The sequence below is a fragment of the Myotis yumanensis genome, unplaced genomic scaffold, assembly GCF_028538775.1.
Source record: "Myotis yumanensis isolate MYYU_CA2020_CCGP unplaced genomic scaffold, mMyoYum1.0.hap1 SCAF_18, whole genome shotgun sequence".
Lineage (NCBI taxonomy): Eukaryota > Metazoa > Chordata > Mammalia > Chiroptera > Vespertilionidae > Myotis > Myotis yumanensis.
The window spans coordinates 33,682,346-33,700,490 of NW_027223769.1; the positions used below are offsets into that span (position 1 = coordinate 33,682,346).

The 18,145-nt window shown below is 41.5% G+C and overlaps 1 protein-coding gene across 10 annotated transcripts in view; it reads left to right on the forward strand.

Moving 5' to 3' along the window:
• The window catches only part of CNOT1 (CCR4-NOT transcription complex subunit 1), a 68,644-nt gene that overhangs the window by 215 nt on the left and 50,284 nt on the right, over positions 1-18,145 (forward strand). For 9 of the 10 annotated variants that reach the window (XM_070398672.1, XM_070398680.1, XM_070398676.1 and 6 more), the window contains exons 1-5: positions 282-423; positions 10,450-10,724; positions 16,913-17,020; positions 17,592-17,690; positions 18,059-18,127. In XM_070398672.1, coding sequence (XP_070254773.1) covers positions 10,623-10,724; positions 16,913-17,020; positions 17,592-17,690; positions 18,059-18,127 — 378 coding nt within the window. In that variant the 5' untranslated portion in view covers positions 282-423; positions 10,450-10,622. Of the gene's footprint in view, positions 1-281; positions 424-10,449; positions 10,725-16,912; positions 17,021-17,591; positions 17,691-18,058; positions 18,128-18,145 lie in introns of those variants that run through there. The other variant, XM_070398673.1, reaches the window with a different exon arrangement.

The following is an 18,145-nucleotide window of genomic DNA, read 5'->3' on the forward strand; positions in this document are numbered from 1 at the left end:
GCCCTCGGTCGGGGCGCAGGCGCGAAGGCTCCGATTTGGTCCCTGGGGACTGGCGAGCGGCCATTGGCCCGAGCCCGCGGAGTCGGCGCCCGGATTGGTCGTTGCTAGCAGGAGCTTGGGTTTCTTCCTAGACTTCGGCCAGGGATAGTGTGGGATTGGTTGAAACCCGCGGGCACCCGACGGTGATTGGGTGGGGGCCCCGGCCGGGCTGCACTTATTGGCCGCTGCTGGGACCGTCCCTCCGCGAGCGGGCAGCGAATGATGAAATGAGAACGGGGAGGGGAAAGGCCGCGACGTGAGCGCGCGACCTCCGGCGCCATTTTGTCGAGAAACAAGCGGAGTTAACCGAAGAGGGGGGTCGAGGAGAGCCGGAGTCGGGGACCCAGGAGTTTCCTGTGTCCAGCGTCGCCGGAGCCGCTTGAGGTGAGCGGGGCCGGGGCCGGGGCCGGCGGGCGGTGTCAGCCGCGGAGCGCGGGTGCCGGCGGCGGAGGCGCCGGGGGTGGTCCCGACGGGGCCAGGGGGAGCGTTTGCCGGAGCCCCGCCGAGTGAGGGGCAGTCGGGACGGGGAAGTGGCGAGGCGGCCGCGGGCGGACTCTCTCCCCCCACCCACGGCTCGCGGAGCTTCCGGGCCCCTCGTCGGCTCGCAGAGGCCGGGGCCGGGCCCCCACGACGCGGAGGGCAGAGCGCGGGGTGTGAGCCCGGGTGGCCCCCCGGCCCGGGGCCTGGAGACCCCCCGAGGGCGGCGGGGGTGCTCATCCCGGCGGCCGGGCCTGGCTTCGCGCGGGCTGCCCCCTCCTGTGACTCCACGAGCTGCTCCCAACTGCCCTTTTCTCCCCGGGCGCCCGGGGGCGAGCGGCGGGCGAGCGGCCCCCGAGGCCTAGCTCCTGGGGCGAGGGGGACGTGGTTGCGGGGAGTTGCGGGTCCTCGGTTCTTAACGTCCCGCGCCCGCGGCACGTTGTCAAACCCGGGTGTTTTCGGGGGCCCGCCGGTGGGAGGGGCGGGCGGGCGGGCGACAGCGAGCACTTCCTTGTTACTTCTCGCCGCGGGTTTTGTTCCGCTCGCGGGCCCGGGCGCTCGCACTCGGCCCCGAGGTCGGCCCCCACCCCCCGAGCCCAGGGTCTGTGCGGTCGTGGCGGGTGTGCTCGGCCGTGGGAAGGGTCCCCCGCGTGAGCCGAGCCCCCGGAGGCCTCGGTGCCGGCGAGGGATCGACGGCAGGTTTAGGAGGGGGTTCCCGCAGGCCAAACACAACATTGGGAAATTGCAAACGGAAAATAGTCCTTTCTCCCCCCCCCCCCCCCTCCTTCCAGGACCGCCCCCCTCTGAAGAGTTCACCCTCGTAGTTATGCCCCCTCTAGCAGTGAGCGGTGCAGGTTAGAAAAAGGACACGCTTGATCCTGGGGGTTCGAGACGGTGCCTGAAACAAACTCTGAGAAAGTAAACTTTTGCCCTCGAAGTCACTCCCATTCATCGTCACGTTTCTCAGGACGCTACTAAAAAAAAAAAGTCAGTTTTCTCCCCGAAAGTTGAGTAACAGTACTTCATCTCCCTCCCTCCTTATGTCTCTGTAAATGGATCGTCTTGGCGGGATTTGTTTTAACAGTCAAAAATTAAGTGAATGTAATGTGAGTGTTGTTTTTTGTGTGTGTGTGTGTAGGTGTGTTTTTTGCGGGGGGGGGGGGCGGGAATTCTGAACATTGCCTTTATGACAATCCATTTGATGGGAATAAGGGTGAAAAAAAATGGGAGGACAAGTAAAACATTAGGAGGTAGGTCAAACGGATTAAGAAGAAACTTGTTTTTGTTAGCGATGTGTGGCCCAAGTTGACATTCCCTTCAGAGATTGGCGGCATGGTGTTTTAGCTATTAATCAGGTAGATGGTAACAGGTTAAGCAATAATGTCTTGGGACGCTGCAGATTGTTACCTGCGTAAGGAGGAAATGGGCTGCTGGTACATACAGTTTCAGGCATCTAGTTGTGCTCTGACTAAATTGGAATCTGTTGGTAAAAATAGTTTGGAGAGTTTGTCAGAGAGTTTGTCACTTTTCAACAAGTGTGGGTCCCAAGTCCTTGAGTGGAAATACAAGTTTAGAACCAAGGCACAAAGCTTGACCATTAATAACTGCACGGATATCCCTTTCTTGCCTAAGATTGTAACTTGGAAGTTTTAGGGGGGCAGGGTTTAGCTTTAGCCGCAGGTGGAACAGAACTGAAGTGCTCTTGGTTCTAACTCATTCAATGGATTCCTGGCTTAGTTTCTTTACTTCTAGTCTCTAAATTTCTACTGGGGTTTAAACGTGTATCTTGTCAGGCTGAGTACTGTGACATCCTCATAACTTTGGGTTAAGTCATTAAAAAGCAAAGCAAAACAAAAAGCCTGTGAGAACAGAAGAGGAAAAAGCACTTAGCTCTTCAAAACATGCTTAAAGACCAATTATTTTTGTTGCTCTTTCAGAGTATGTTTTTGGCGAGATGCTGGTCTAGTTACGAAAAGCTTTCTTTTTAACCAGCTTAAATTTATGAATTTGAGTCTTTATTTCCCTTTATTCTACAAGGTAACAAACCTTTGTCACTCAATGCCATTGAAGGGAATTTGTCCGCAATAATTCAAATTCAATGCTCAAATATTTCAAGTCTTTAATTTTTGTAAGAAGTTTATGATTCTTGAATTAACAAAAATTGTAGCCTGCCATTTTGAAATGCTATCTTTTATGAATGTAGTATATTTATTCTTTTATAAAAAACAAAACACCCCAAAGCTAACTTTCTAGTCATTATAAAAAAATATTAGCCAAAGCATTTCTTAAATGGCCCTTTGATCAAACTGAACTTCCTGCTGTGCAGTTTCAAAATGGCATCCCACTGAGTCTTTTTTAAGACCTTATACTGTATATAGAAAAATCCTGCAGTTCCTTTTCTGTTTGCACAATTTTTAAGAACCATGTTTCAAAGCTAACATGGGCTCAAAACCTTTTGTGCCCTATATATACACAATAGTTTATTTCAATGTACTTTTTACTCATACATTTGTAAGAATGTAGCTGAAGCAAATAAAAGACATTGTTCATTAAAAAGCATTGTTTGAGAAGTCAGTAATTAGAGGTGCAGACTTTATCTGAAACCCTGTCTTGAGATTGAAGGAAATGCAGCCTTTGGGAGTGTAGGGTGTAGATTTAAGAAATGCATTTCTGTCTTTAAGACTGGAAAGGTTAGCATAAACTTCCAGGATGACATGTCTTGATTAATTTTGTTCTAGCATTTAGAAGGAAATTCCTGAAATGTTGAATGAGAGGGCTTTTTTGAGATGTTGGACTAATTATATGAACTAAGGGGAATAAAAGCATATTTTGAAACACCATGTTACTGTTATTAAGCTTCATGTTAAGAGCTCAACAGTTTTCCTTTTAGATAATTTGCAAGTTTGTCACTTATTTATAGTTCCTAGTTTAGAAATGCAGTTACTTTTAAATTTGATGTAGACCCATCATAAGAATAGTTACTCCTTTGTGTCATACCCTTTGTCTTTGTTGCAGTAGCTTCCTAACTAATCTCTAGTATCTTTTCCCCATCATTTGTGTATTGGTTTTTTTATTATGTAAGTAATATGTGAATGCATCTTAATTGTAAATGATTCCAGGAATACAGTTCTTCACTGCCAAATTGCCACCTAAATCATTGGTTTGAAAATAGCCAGCCTCTGCTCAAAAGCCCTTCAAGTACCTTGGCCAGGAGCTGTATAAGTGTTGATTCCTTTCTACCTGTTGCTATTTTATGCTGTATCAAGACTGTTAAAGTGGTTTCCAAGTACATCTTTGCCTCGTTTAACTGGAATGTCAGTGTTTGTACATACCAAAACATTATCCATCATAGGATCTCAAACTCAAGTGTGCTTAAATATTTTCTCTGATGTTAAGCAAAATTGATTTCTTATATCCTTCTTGGCCAGTTTTACTTAGCTGCACCATATATTGCCTTTTAAGTTCTGTCTCATTTTATGGGGGGTAAGGAGTTATCCTTTCCCCCAAACACATATCCCATTGCCCTGAATGGTAACTGAATGATGCCTCATTTGTACACTCAATGGCATTCTTGGAAAAGAGTACACCCTGAATTTTGTTCTTTGAGAGCACAGACTTTTTTTCTTGGAGCTACATATTTATAATTGTGTTGACGTCTTTAAATGGTTACACTTTGAAAGCTAGTCATACAGAATTAGGGTATCATCCTTCAGGAAACTGAAGTCCAGGAAAGTGAGGTGGACTTCCTTCGTTTAAGGTTAGATCAGATTTTCTACTCTAGCTCTAATGTTCATTCTGTCTCCCACACTGCTTGAATTCAATACGAGGAAAAGAAAGATCTATAAATTGGATCATTCACCAAAAAAGTGAGAATAAGCAATGTGGTCAACCACTTTTTTTTTAAAGACAAAGTTCATCATGCAATAAAAATCTCTTGAGGTCAATATTGTAGTTCAGGATTCACTTTACTTTAGTGGATTTAATTTTTAAGAACATCATGACTGCCCCACCAGCGTGGCTCAGTGGTTGTGTCAACCTATGAACCAGGAGGGGAGGTCACAGTTCGATTCCTAGTCAGGGCACATGCCCGGTTCTATCTTTCTCTACCTCTCCCTTCCTCTCTGAAATCAATAAAAATATATTTTAAAAAAAGAACATCATGACTATCTCCATGAATAGTTCTACAGAATTCATGTTTACACATTTCTTGAATTAATGCCAATTCAAGAAATTGGCAATTTTTTGAATTACCTAGGGAGATGTTTTTCTTTACTCCCAATGTGGGGTTTCCCCCCTTGTATTATCCTATATAATAAAAGCCTACTATGCAAATTGTCCCTTTGGGCAGTCATTCAACCTGGAGTGTGACCACTCGCTATGATGTGCACATGGTGGGCGTCAGCACCGTGCTGCGACCTCTCGCTGGCTACCTGGGGGCAGGAGTGATGGGTTCGGAGGTGCGGTGAAAATGAGGGGTGTCCACTGAGCTTGCTTTCACTCTCTCTGCTACCCTCTTCAGGGACTCCAGGGCTCACATGCTGGGGAAGTCCCCTGCACACAGGTGCCGGGCACTCGTGAGGAGCCCACGGCATCTTCCCCTGCACAGCCTCTTCCGGTTGAGCCAGGCCGCAGCTGCAGCCGCCAGGACAGCAGGGGCCGGTCGAGCTCCCCATGGGTTTGTGCAGGAGCAGGTCTTCGAAGCCGGCCGGGAGAGAGCGCGCTGCCTGCCCAGCTTTGTATGGTGCTGCTGGGCGGCCAGAGGCCCACGCTGCGCCCTGCATCACTGTGTGGGGATTTGGGCTCCATGACTCAGGTGGAGGGGTGTGTGTGGAGGCCCAGGTGCTGCCCAGGGCCCGGAGATCAGCAGGGACTTGCCCTTCCATGGCAGACGCTGGCGCTTCAATTGCTGGCCAGGCCTAGGGACTACAACTGTGCTTGAATTTCGTGCACCAGGCCTCCAGTTAAAATATAATTAACATACAGCACTATATAAGTTTTAGATGTACAGCATAATGACTTGACTGACACCTTGCGAAATACTCCCAGTGTTTTTGTTGGACAAAATTTTCTTAGTTGTGACCAAAGAAAATGCAGGTTTTTTTCCTAGCAATTTTTTGGAGGACAAGATACAAGATTTGAGTTTTTCATTCCTACAGTGTGACAATATAAAACTCTACCCTGACGAAAAGATGGTCTTTAAAAATAAAAATTATTTTTTTGTATCACCATTTATCCCCTCTGTTTATTCTTTTAGCTCCACCCTCACCCCCCGCCCCCCAAAAAACAACAACAAGATGGTCTTTTCTGTTATAGTTATTGTGAATGGTCATTACTTATCTTCAGTGTAATAAAACTTGTAGCACTTCTGTTGAGAGATGTGCACTGGATGGAGGGACTCAAGTTTTAAAATGTTCTTCAGCACTATAAATTGAATTTTGACATAATTTAAGTTTTCTTTTGGCATAGGTACTTTTTTAAAATATATTTTTAATAATTTCAGAGAGGAAGTGAGAGGGAGAGAGAGAAACATCAATGATAAGAGAGAATAATTGATTGGCTGCCTCCTGCACTCCCCCCACCGTGGATCGAGTCTGCCCTTGACTGAAATCGAACCCAGGACCCCTCAGTTCCCAAGACCAATGTTCTATCCATTGAGCCAAACAGTTAGGGCTGGTATAGTTATCTTTAAAGTAGCTTAAGTATACTCCCCATTATTATTTTTTAGTCTTAAGTATATTATATACTGCACAGCCTTATAATTTTGCAAATACTACTGGGACCCTTTTTCTGAATATTCAGATTTCAGACCAGGAACTTGGTAAGCATGCTTTCTGGCTCTCTTCACTTTTCCCCTTTTTAAAAATAAGGGATTTATTTGCTAACATGAACAATATTTTGTACTATGCTGATGTATGGGTTGGATTAATTTTTTTTTTTAATATATTTTATTGATTTTCTACAGAGAGGAAGGGGGAGAGAGAGAGAGTCAGAAACATCGATGAGAGAAACGTCAATCAGCTGCCTCCTGCACACCCCCCACTGGGGATGTGCCTGCGTCCAAGGCACATGCCCTTGACCGGAATCGAACCTGGGACCCTTCAGTCTGCAGGCCGACGCTCTATCCACCGAGCCAAACCGGCTAGGGCTAAAAACATTAAACATTTTTAAAAAGTTAGTATAAAGTTTCATTGCATTAAGTAAAATTGCTTGTTTAAAGTGACATCCTATATCCTATATAATAAAAGTGTAATATGCAAATCGACTGAACAGTGGAATGACCATCTGGGGCCACGCTGTGACACCCACTGGCGCCAGGCCAGCCAGGGCGGGTGCAATGCGATTGGTTGGGGGCCCGGCCATGGCCCCATGATCGTCCTGCAGAGGGAGGCTCAGGCTACTGGCCAGTGGGGTGATCAGTTGGGGATCCACGATTGCTCGAAAGAGGGGGAGGCTCAGGCCATGACTGGCAGGGCCTCCGTCTGTGAGGGAACCCCGGGTGCCTGAGGCTGGGGGAAGGCAGGCCTACTCTTGCATGAATTTCATGCATCGGGCCTCTAGAAGTGACATAATGGATCAACTCTTGATACATTTTTTATTATTGGCAAAGCTTTCATTTCAAACTGATTGACTACCTGTTGGCCATTTTACCCTTGAGTATTTGCCAGCTGGGTTAAAAAAAAACACCCCACAACCACACGTTTTTACACTAGGCTTTTCTAAGTCCAGGAATACATAAGTTTGGGATGCCCATGATTTGGATTATTCATACTTAATGCTTTTATTCTTTAGTTGGATAATGGAGAGGCAAGTGTACCATGTATATATCCACTCTTATGCCATAAATTTAAAAAAAAAAATTTTTATTGATTTTGAGAGAGAGAGAGAGAGAGACAGCAGTATGAGAGTGAAACATCAAAACATCAATCAACTGCCTGTTGCACACCCCCCATCAGAGATCAAGCTCAAAACATGGGTATGTGCCCTGACCAGGCATCTAATTAGCAAACCTTCAGTGCACGGGATGGCGTTCAACTAATTGAGCCACACAGGCCAGGACAGAGGCATAGATTTTTAAAGGATTTTTCTCTTCCCTTTACATACCGACAAATATACTAAAGATTACAGAAGTTGAGGTTGTTTGTCTGAAAGTAAACTGTAAAAGTTACTTGTATTTCAGTTTAAATTTTTAGTCATTCCCAATCAGTAAGTTTCCAAGTACTTTGGCAAGCACAAAACATTGATGTGATAACTTCAATATACTAACCTAGTTTTGGAATAGTATATGCTAGCGGCCCGGTGCATGAATTCATGCACGGGTGGGGTCTGGCCGCCCATCCCGATGGGGACCAATCTGGGCCAGGGCGGGGGGGGGCGGGCAGGGACCGAGGGAGGTTGGGGGCCGATTGGCTGCTGCAGTGTGCATCATAGCAACCGGTTGTTTCAGTCATTCTGGTTATTTTGTCATTCTGGTCACTTGGCTTTTATATATATAGATAGCGTATAGAGTTCTTTATTCTATGTTTGGGTTTAAGTGACTAATTCTTTTTTTTTTTTTTTAATTTAAAGTATTAGATATGTCTCCTTTTATACCTGATTGACCCCCCTGCCCCTCCTACCTCCCTAAGTGACTAATTCTTAATGTGTTATTTCCTACCCTATTTCTACCCTTGCTCTCCCCTAGTTTATTCACAGTTCACTGTGTAGAGTGATTTTAAAAGCAACATCATGTCATCCTGTTCAATATCATCCATTGATTGTCCATTTGTCTTTAGTAAAAGCCAAACAGAGTCCTTTCATCACCTACAGGATATAGTTCTGCCCTGTACCTCCTCAGGCATTCTTCATTTCCCTCAACTGAATCCCGCCCCCCCCCCCCCCCCCCCCCCACACACACATACTAAGTTTACTTTGGCTACAATTTGGCCTGCTTGCTTTTCCTTGTACATGCCATGAGGAAGCCTTAGTAGTGACTGACCACCAATCCCTCTGCCTGGAACATTCTTTTTTTCTTTTATATATTTTTATTGATTTCAGAGAGGAAGGGAGAGGGAGACAGAAACATCAGTGATGAGAGAGAATCATTGATCAGCTGCCTCCTGCATGCCCCCTACTGGGGATCAAGCTCACAACCCCAGCATGTGCCCTTGACTGGAATCGAACCTGGGACCTTTCAGTGTGCAGGTCGACGCTCTATCCACTGAACCAAACCAGCTAGGGCCTGGAACGTTCTTTTCTCAGATGTGTGTATGGCTATACTGTCAGTTCCTTCAAATCTGCTCAAATACTATACTTTCCAATAAGGCTCACTCTGACCACCCTACTTAAATTGCAGCACCCCCCTCTTCCCACCCCCACACACATTTGGTTCACCTTTACCTTATAGTTTTTCTTTTTTCATATTAGCATCTCCTAAAATGCTTCATAATTTCGTATGATTACTATTTTTCCCTTACAGTGGGAATGCAGGGATGTATGTACCTCAGATATTTGACACATAGCCAGCACTCAATAAATATTTAATTGAATTAATAGTAATGCTTAAACTTGCTCTGAGAAGTGGTAGCTACTTCACATAAGCCATATACTCTTTTTTAAAAAATATATATTTTATTGATTTTTTACAGAGAGGAAGGGAGAGGGATAGATAGAAAGTTAGAAACATCCATGAGAGAAACATCGATCAGCTGCCTCCTGCACACTCCCTATTGGGGATGTGCCCGCAACCAAGGTACATGCCCTTGACCGGAATCCAACCTGGGACCCTTGAGTCCACAGGCTGACGCTCTATCCACTGAGCCAAACCGGTTAGGGCAAGCCATATACTCTTACCGTTTGGTAGACTTAAGTTGTGCTTGGCTTTGTGTTAAGTTTGTGGAAAACCAAATTTGGAATCCACCCTACAGAAAGTAGATGCAAAAGCCATTTTTCTCAAAAAAGGTACTGTTGGTGTTTGGGCAGGGTAGTTCTTTGTTGGTGCTGCTGTCCTTTCTTGTAAGATGTTTATTATTATTATTATTTTAATATATTTTATTGATTTTTTTACAGAGAGGAAGGGAGAGGGATAGAGAGTTTGAAACATCAATGAGAGAGAAACATTGATCAGCTGCCTCCTGCACACGCCCCCACTGGGGATGTGCCGGCAACCAAGGTACATGCCCTTGACTGGAATCGAACCTGAGACCCTTGAGCCTGCAGGTTGATGCTCTATCCAGTGAGCCAAACCCGTTAGGGCTAGAATGTTCTTTATAACAGATGCCTGATCAGGAATCAGACCGGAGACATCTCTTGTTGTTGTTAGCCATTCTTACAGGTGTGAGTTGATATCTCATCCTGGTTTTGATTTGCACTTCTCTGATGTTTAGTGATGTTTAGTACCTTTCATGTACCTGTTTGCCATTGGATGTCTTTTTTGAAAAATGTCTGTTTAGTTTCTTTACCCATATTTAATCTGAGTTTGCTTTTTTAATTGCATTGTGTGAGTTCTTTATAAATTTTGGATTAACCCCTTATCTGAAGCATGGTTTGCAAATACTCTCTCCAATTCCATAGGCTGACTTTCCATTTTCATTGTTTCTTTCATTGTGTAGAACCCTCTACATTTGATCTAGTCTCACTTGTTGATTTTTTTTCTTTTGTTGTGCTTTTGGTGTTTTATCCAAAAAATTATGTCCAAGAGCTTCTTCCCTATGTTTTCTTGTAGCAGTTTTTTTGGGGGAGGGGGCGAGGGTCAGGTGTATTTTCTTTTTATACTGGCCCCACCTGATTTTAAAACTTGGATTTTAAAATCAGTAGTGGTTGAGGCATCTTAATTCACTTTTTTCTTTCTTAGTATTACAGGTACTAAGATGGAGAGGTGAAGGTTATTTAACCATTTTTTCCCCTAATAAAAATATAAGTAAATATAATTTAAAAATTGAATTTTTTTTTAAACAGGTGCCATGTTTCAGAACAGAGTAAGACCCCTGGTAAAGAAGAACTGACGACACTGTACGACACCAGATATAGGCTAATTATAAGGAAAGCATTAACCTGCCTCTGAGGTGACTAAAGGGGAATAATGGTGATTTTGCGCCGGGCTCGGCCGCCTGCTTCCGCCCCAACCAGCAATGAATCTTGACTCGCTCTCGCTGGCCTTGTCTCAAATCAGCTACCTGGTGGACAATTTAACCAAGAAAAACTACCGAGCCAGCCAGCAGGAAATACAGCATGTAAGTAAACACAAGTACCATTAAAGGAATGATTACGCAGTAGAAAGAAAATGGGGAATTTATGTGGGTATGTTGCATGAGAAATATCTAACTTTTGCCCCTTATTTCAGGTGACTTCAGCTTAATACATAATTTTATCCCATTTTTTTATGGAATTCACAGATTTATTTTTGGTAAAAATTATTACATATCTAATTTGTGTTGATCTATTCCCCCTTTTTTTTTTACATTTAAAAACGAGATATACCTCACTAACTATGAAACTCAACCTTTTTAAAATATAAAATTTAGTATTTTCTAGTAGATTCACATAATTGTTCAACCATCACCATCTAACTCCAGACTGTTTTCATCATCCTAAAAAGAAACACCTCAATCCATTAGCAGTTGGCTCTTCTTTTCCCCTTCACTCCAGCCCCTGTCAGCCACTTATCTACTTTCTACTTCTGTGGATTTGGACATTTTATATAAATGGAATCATTCCAAATGTGGACTTCTGTGTCTCTTCTTTCACTTTGCTTCCTTTCAAGGGTCATCATCTTGGAGCCTGACTCAGTCAGTGCCTCGTTCCTTTTAGTCCATTTTGTGGGTATTCCATGTTTTATTGATCCATTAGTTTTTTAGTATTTTTCATTTCTTCTATTTATTTTTTATTAAGGTATTACAAATGTGTCCTCATTCCCCCATTAACCCCCAACCCACCAACTCCCCAACACCCCCCACCCCCCCACCCCCGCATGCACACTCATGCTCCCATCCCCCTAGTATTTTTCATTTCTTCTCTTGTGGATTGAATATCAATTGTTCGGGGATTATCCTTCCTGTAAGATTTTTGCCTTATGTTTACTAAACACTGCAAGTTTGTGTTCATTTTCTTGTCATCTTATCTTTGAACCAGTGTTACACCTTTTTGAGGACTTTCCTCTTAAAAAACAAAACAGTTCTGTAATTACTTTGAGAGTATAGAATACTATATGTCTGAACTCTGTTTATTTGAAATGTTGTTCTTTACCTGTCTTGTTTTTCTTTGTTTTAGTTTCTTCAAATAGGTTCCATGTTGAGTGTTTGTTTTTGCTCATCTTTAAACCAGCTCAGTTATCTATAATAATAAAAGCATAATATGCCAATTAGACCGGACAGCCGAATGACCTTCTGGACGTCCTTCTGGACAAAGCTGGGGCTGCCAGGGCCTCTAGTTTACATGTATATATGTGTATATATATATGCACACACACACACACACATAACACACAGTCTTGAGGATACTTAAATGTGGGGAAGTGTGTTGGGTTAGTCTGAATTTCTGTTTTCATATTTGGTAATAGGTGCCTCTTATTCTTTTTCTTCAGCATTCTCCTTTGACTAGCTGGTTTGCTCACAGACATTAAAAGAGGCAGCTTAAACCTGGTGGTTCCCTCAGCTCTGTCTCCTGTGCCATTCTGCAATTTCTGTATATTGATCTGTGTCTCTAAATGGACAATCTGTTTTTCAAGGTTCATTTGTGCTCCAGAGTCATCTCTTGAACAAAGCATAATTATGTCTCTAAACATTTTTATTTCTGGATTTATTAGCCCCAAGTGGAAGTCTGCATTTGGTCTGTCATTAGAGGTGGTAAAAATGAGCTATCTGTCATACCTCATCTGGACTGCTTCTTAAAATAGAATGTTTTGTTGAAAATGGAATTTTTTAAAAATTTGAGAGATTAGAATAGAGAAAAGTACTCTTAGTTCTACCATCTTTTATTTACAAGTTGGACATTTTTGTCTTTAAATTAATGTTTTATGTGTTAGAAGTAACCCTTTATATTTGCTGCCAAAATTTGTTTTCATGTTCTTTTCAATATATTACACTGTTTTGAATAGATGAACTGTTTTTTGTAAAATAGCCCAAAGTATTCATCCATGTAATACAATGAAAACCTGGAATGAATATTTTAAAGAGTTCTAATATATTTAACAAGCTTAACAACCAGGAAAATGTTTCATTATTTGTATGGAGCACATATATATATTTAGACATAGCCTATTCCAATTTCTATAATTGTAATCATTGTAATGTATGTAGGAAGTTAATGTCTTCAATTTAAACTTTAGCAATCTAGTACTGTATAATTATATAGATTCTTGGACATTTTTGGCACCTTTGACATCATTTGTTAGGCTAGATTTTGTATTTTTCTTGAGCTTATGTGAAAATGCCTATATATGTGTTCCTGTTGTTTTTTTTTTAAATCTGTCTTTAGGAGCTGAGGTTAAAGGCATGATTTCTCAGATAATCTTGGCTTTATCAATATACCACCCAGATAGGATTTAGAAAAATATTAAGAGAGCTAGGGATTAGTAGAAATTTCTTTATAATGAGCTAAAATGTGTGGGTTAAAAATTTAATATTTCATACAAATACCCTTCACATAATTGTCTTTAATCTTTCCTCATGTGTGTTCTCTAGGCCAAATAGTGCCCCAGCTTCCCAACCATTCCATATGATTTTCTGACTAGATGCACTATTTGTTATTGTCCCTCTTATAATATGTGATTCCTAGGTGAGAATGTGTTACTCTTACCACAGATCAGATCACTACAGAAGTACTGTAGAATGCTTTTGATATAGTTACTTTATTTTTAATATTGCCTAAAGATTTACTAATAGACTGTAAGGTAGTTACTTACCTAAAACTTGGAATTATTTCATTGCTTTCCCCTGCCCAATGGGTGGAATGGGGTAATTTTAAGCAAAAATGTCTAGGACTTAATCATATGGGATCAATAAAATCTTATTTCAGCATATTTGCAATCCAAGATCTTGTTTTTATAATACCACTTTGGTTGTAGAAGAAAAAACAGTTGCTCATAGTGAAGGACAGACTGCATGATATCACAGAAGGAATATTGCATTTCCCTAGTAGCCATAAAGCACACCCTGTGATCCCTACCATCAGCCAGCAGGATATGTGTGGCATTTCTCTTTAGTCATTGCAACCTTGACTTAAAAAACAAAACAAGCCGAAACCGGTTTGGCTCAGTGGATAGAGCGTTGGCCTGTGGACTGAAAGGTCCCAGGTTCGATTCTGGTCAAGGGCATGTGCCTGGGTTGCGGGCACATCCCCAGTAGGAGATGTGCAGGAGGCAGCTGATCGATGTTTCTCTCTCATCGATGTTTCTAACTCTCTCTCTCTCTCCCTTCCTCTCTGTAAAAAATCAATAAAATATATTAAAAAAAACAACAACAACAAAAAAAAACACCCACTTAATGTATAATAACCTGGTATTGTCTATATATGTTAGGGTTGTGGTGACGATTGAGGGGCTGTAAAAGCTATTGTGAAATTATAAAATATTATCAAAATAAATGTAAGGATAAAAGGGGATATTTGTGAAATTTTGCTGATCCTAGTTAAAACAAAAACTTCAATGATGACTTTTTTATTATTGGCAGACTAATGGAATGTTTCTTCCATTGTTTTGATTGGTATAACAGTACCAGAGAAGTCAATATGCTCGTTAACCATGATTGGTCCCCTGATTCCCTTTGGCGTTCTTCTCAAATGCTGTTCCTTTAGCTCTTCTGTGGTTATCACCTCAGTATTATAAATCTCAGCTTACAAGTTACGTCTTTAGGGAAGGTTTCTTCTGAGGTACTGCCCCTCTCCCATCAAGATCACATATCCTCGTTTTATTTTCTCCATACAACAGTTAATATTATCAGAAATTCTTTGCCTGTGCTTTTCTTTCCCCTCGAAAATGTACTTTATGAGAGCTATGGAACCAATTGATCTCCTCTACTGCTGTATTTGCTTGTATCTTGGGTGGTGTCTGGCTTGTACTCAAATATTTGTTAAACCAGATATTTTTGCTCTTTTGAGGGTAAGGTCTGTTTGGTTGGAGCATAGGTTAATTTTTAAAATTTGAATTGGCTCTTTAAGATAATGTCTTTATACAGAGGCAGAGCTGCCTCACACAGATTGTCAAACTGCAGCGGGAAGTCTGGGGAGGGTTGGGGGGCAGGAGGAAGGGGGGTAAGAGTTCAACTGAAGGACTTGTATGCATGCATATGAGCATAACCAATGGACATAAGACACTGGGGGGTAGGGGAAGCCGGGGTATTGTCAGGGGCGGGGAAAAAAAAGGACACATATGTAATACCCTTTGTAATGCTTTAAGCAATAAAAAAAATTTAAAAAAAAATAATGTCTTTAGCATTCCAGGAGATAGGAAAAATCTCTGCCTTCATAGAATTTAAGCAGTGGTAAGAACCCACAGAACCAACATTGGGAATTGATTCACAATAATCTTTAGAATTGCAGAGGTTCTTATTTATTTATTTTTAAAAAATAAATATTTTATTGATTTTTTACAGAGAGGAAGGGAGAGGGATAGATAGAGAGTTGGAAACATCGATGAGAGAGAAACATTGACCAGCTGCCTCCTGAACACCCCCTACTGGGGATGTGCCCGCAACCAAGGTACATGCCCCTGACCAGAATCGAACCTGGGACCCTTCAGTCCGCAGGCTGACCCTCTATCCACTGAGCCAAACTGGTTAGGGTCAGAGGTTCTTATTATCTGATTACGTGGATTTAACTTTAAGATATCTGTGGGGAAATGTAGAAATTGGTTTTACACAACTCCTACATTTTTCTGGATTGGGAAAATTGAAACTAAAATAAGTTAACTTTGCCAGCTGTCACATAATTACCATGATACAGTGGAAAAAGCATAGGCTTTGGAATTGGACTGTGAATTCAGATTCCCCACTTCACAGACAATTGAATTTTAGGCTCATGGAGTCTGGTATAGGTGTCCACTTCTTCATCTATAAAATGGGAGTCGTTGCCCTAGTTGGTTTGGCTCAGTGGATAGAGTGTCGGCCTACCGACTGAAGGGTCCCAGGTTGGATTCTGGTCAAGGATACATGCCTGGGTTGTGGGCTCGATCCCCAGTAGGGGGTGCAGGAAGTAGTCGACCAATGATTCTCTCTCATCATTGATGTTTCTCCCTCTTTCTTCCTCTCTGAAATCAATAAAAAATAATTAAAAAGTATGTATGTATGTATGTATATATTAAAAAGAAGTCATTTTTGGCAGGGTTGTTGAAGATTGGGGCTCAGTACCAATTTAGCCCAAAATAGATATTTAAATAGTTATATTGTAGCATTTAATAAATGATTACTCTGCACATACAGTGTGCTTAGCTCTTTTCTAGCCTAGATGTTAATAAGCAGACACAACTGCACAAACTCCCTGTTTTTATGCAATTTAAAAGTCTAAAGTGAGGGTCATAGAAAAAATCAGGTGGTGGTAAGTACTATGGAGAAGGGTGAAGCAGGTTAAGGGGTTGTCTTGATATTTTAGGGAGGGTAATTACGAAAAGCCTCACTGAAGAGGAGAGCAGAAACCAAAGGAAGTTAGAGAACAAATCCTGAAGCTATTTGGAGCTTTGCAGTTAGAGGGAAGAGCAAGTACAAACGTTGGTAAATTTGAGGAACAGCAAGAAACTAATGGAGCACAGGAGCAGCATCTAAAGTGCTAAAATCAGACCAGTTCCTTAGGCCCTTGCCTTGTAGGCTATTGTAAAGAGGCACAGTTGTGTTAGATTTCAGGTTACATTTTTAAGGTAAAAGTAATGCATAGAAAAAGTGATGCTCTTGTGAGTCCAGTTTGTTAAAAAATTTTGCCTTAACAACCTTAAAAGTATTCTTACTACATGTCATTTATATTACTTGATTTTTTTCAGAGTAGATGTTGACCAAAGCAATTATATGGGCTATTTATTGGTAGTTTTTCTTCTGTACTTCCTGCCAGTGACTGTAAGAAACATTTTAGAAATGTTTAATTTTAAAATATTGGTAACACCATCTCAGTAATTCCTATAACTCTTACTCCAAAATGAACCATTAATGCAGTGGTTCTCAACCTTCCTAATGCCGCGACCCTTTATACAGTTCCTCATGTTGTGGTGACCCCCAATGATAAAATTATTTTCGTTGCTACTTCGTAACTAATTTTGCTACTGTTATGAATTGTAATGTAAATATCTGATATGCAGGATGTATTTAGGCGACCCCCAAAGGGGTCACGACCCACAGGTTGAGAACCACTGCATTAATGTAACTTGGGATTTTCTCCTAAAGCTTGTTGCTGTTTTTTTAAATCTCTCAATGTTGAGTACAAACTTTTTTGGTCATTTTAGATTGTGAATCGGCACGGTCCTGAGGCAGACAGGCATTTATTACGCTGCCTATTTTCGCATGTGGATTTCAGTGGCGATGGTAAAAGCAGTGGCAAAGATTTTCATCAGGTATTTGGGACTTAACAAGTTTGTTGACTTAGATTGAATGAATTGCATTTTGAGCATAGTGTATGTAGAAAATCATACAAAGAGCATCCAGAAGTAATCTTGGCTGAATGGCTAAAAGTTATTGGGACTTCCCCCCTTTTTGGCCTCCCTTCTCCTGCCTGGTTGCAGACCCTTACAGTACCTAGTTCAGGCTTAGCGAGCTGGAGATCAGATCTGCCTGAAGAACAGCAGGAATGTGGGGAAGTCTTGCTTGACAAGTAAATGAGGCAGAGGGGAGATCTCTTGTTTTAGATTGAATTTCTTTGGCTTTATTTTCAATCTGGTAACAGTTTGTCAGAACTGTCCTTATAATTATCCTGTCAGTGTACTCTATTCTGTAGAGATTTTGGTTTGGTTTAACACTTGTTGCTAATATACTTTAAGTAGTTTAAAGGGATTTCTAAAGAGCAGCTTTTGATAATGTAGAAATAGTGCATAATACTGGATTATACTTTAATGTTTTGAGTACCTCTGCTTCTATTTGCAATATAACTGTTAATGCTGATGAAAATGTATTTTTTTATTTTTAAAGACTCAGTTTCTGATTCAGGAGTGTGCTTCGCTGATTACAAAGCCAAATTTTATCTCTACGTTGTCCTATGCCATTGATAATCCATTGCACTATCAGAAGGTTGGTATTGTTTTTGTCTTTAGTAGTTCTAAGAATGTGATCTCTTAGTAGGCTTCTAAAAATGCCATAAACCATGTTCTCATAATGTCATACTTTAATTTAAAAATTTTAAGTAGTTACGTTGGGGTTTTTGTAGCTTTCTAACGAAGTCAAGATAGTTTGATAATAAATAGAAAATCTTACTAAAACCAGATCATACGAAGGCTTAAGCTCGTCATTCCACAGTTATGGGACATGGTGTATTGTTTCTAGCAGCACTACAGAGTTATGTGACTCCATGTAGTTCTATAATTGGGTGAATATGTGCTTTCATAAACTTCTTGAAAATTGTAGGTTCTTGTTTTAAAATAAAGTTTGGTTTGTTTCAGAGTTTAAAGCCTGCACCCCACTTATTTGCCCAGCTAAGTAAAGTTCTCAAGTTAAGCAAAGTACAAGAGGTAAGTGATTTAAGAAAA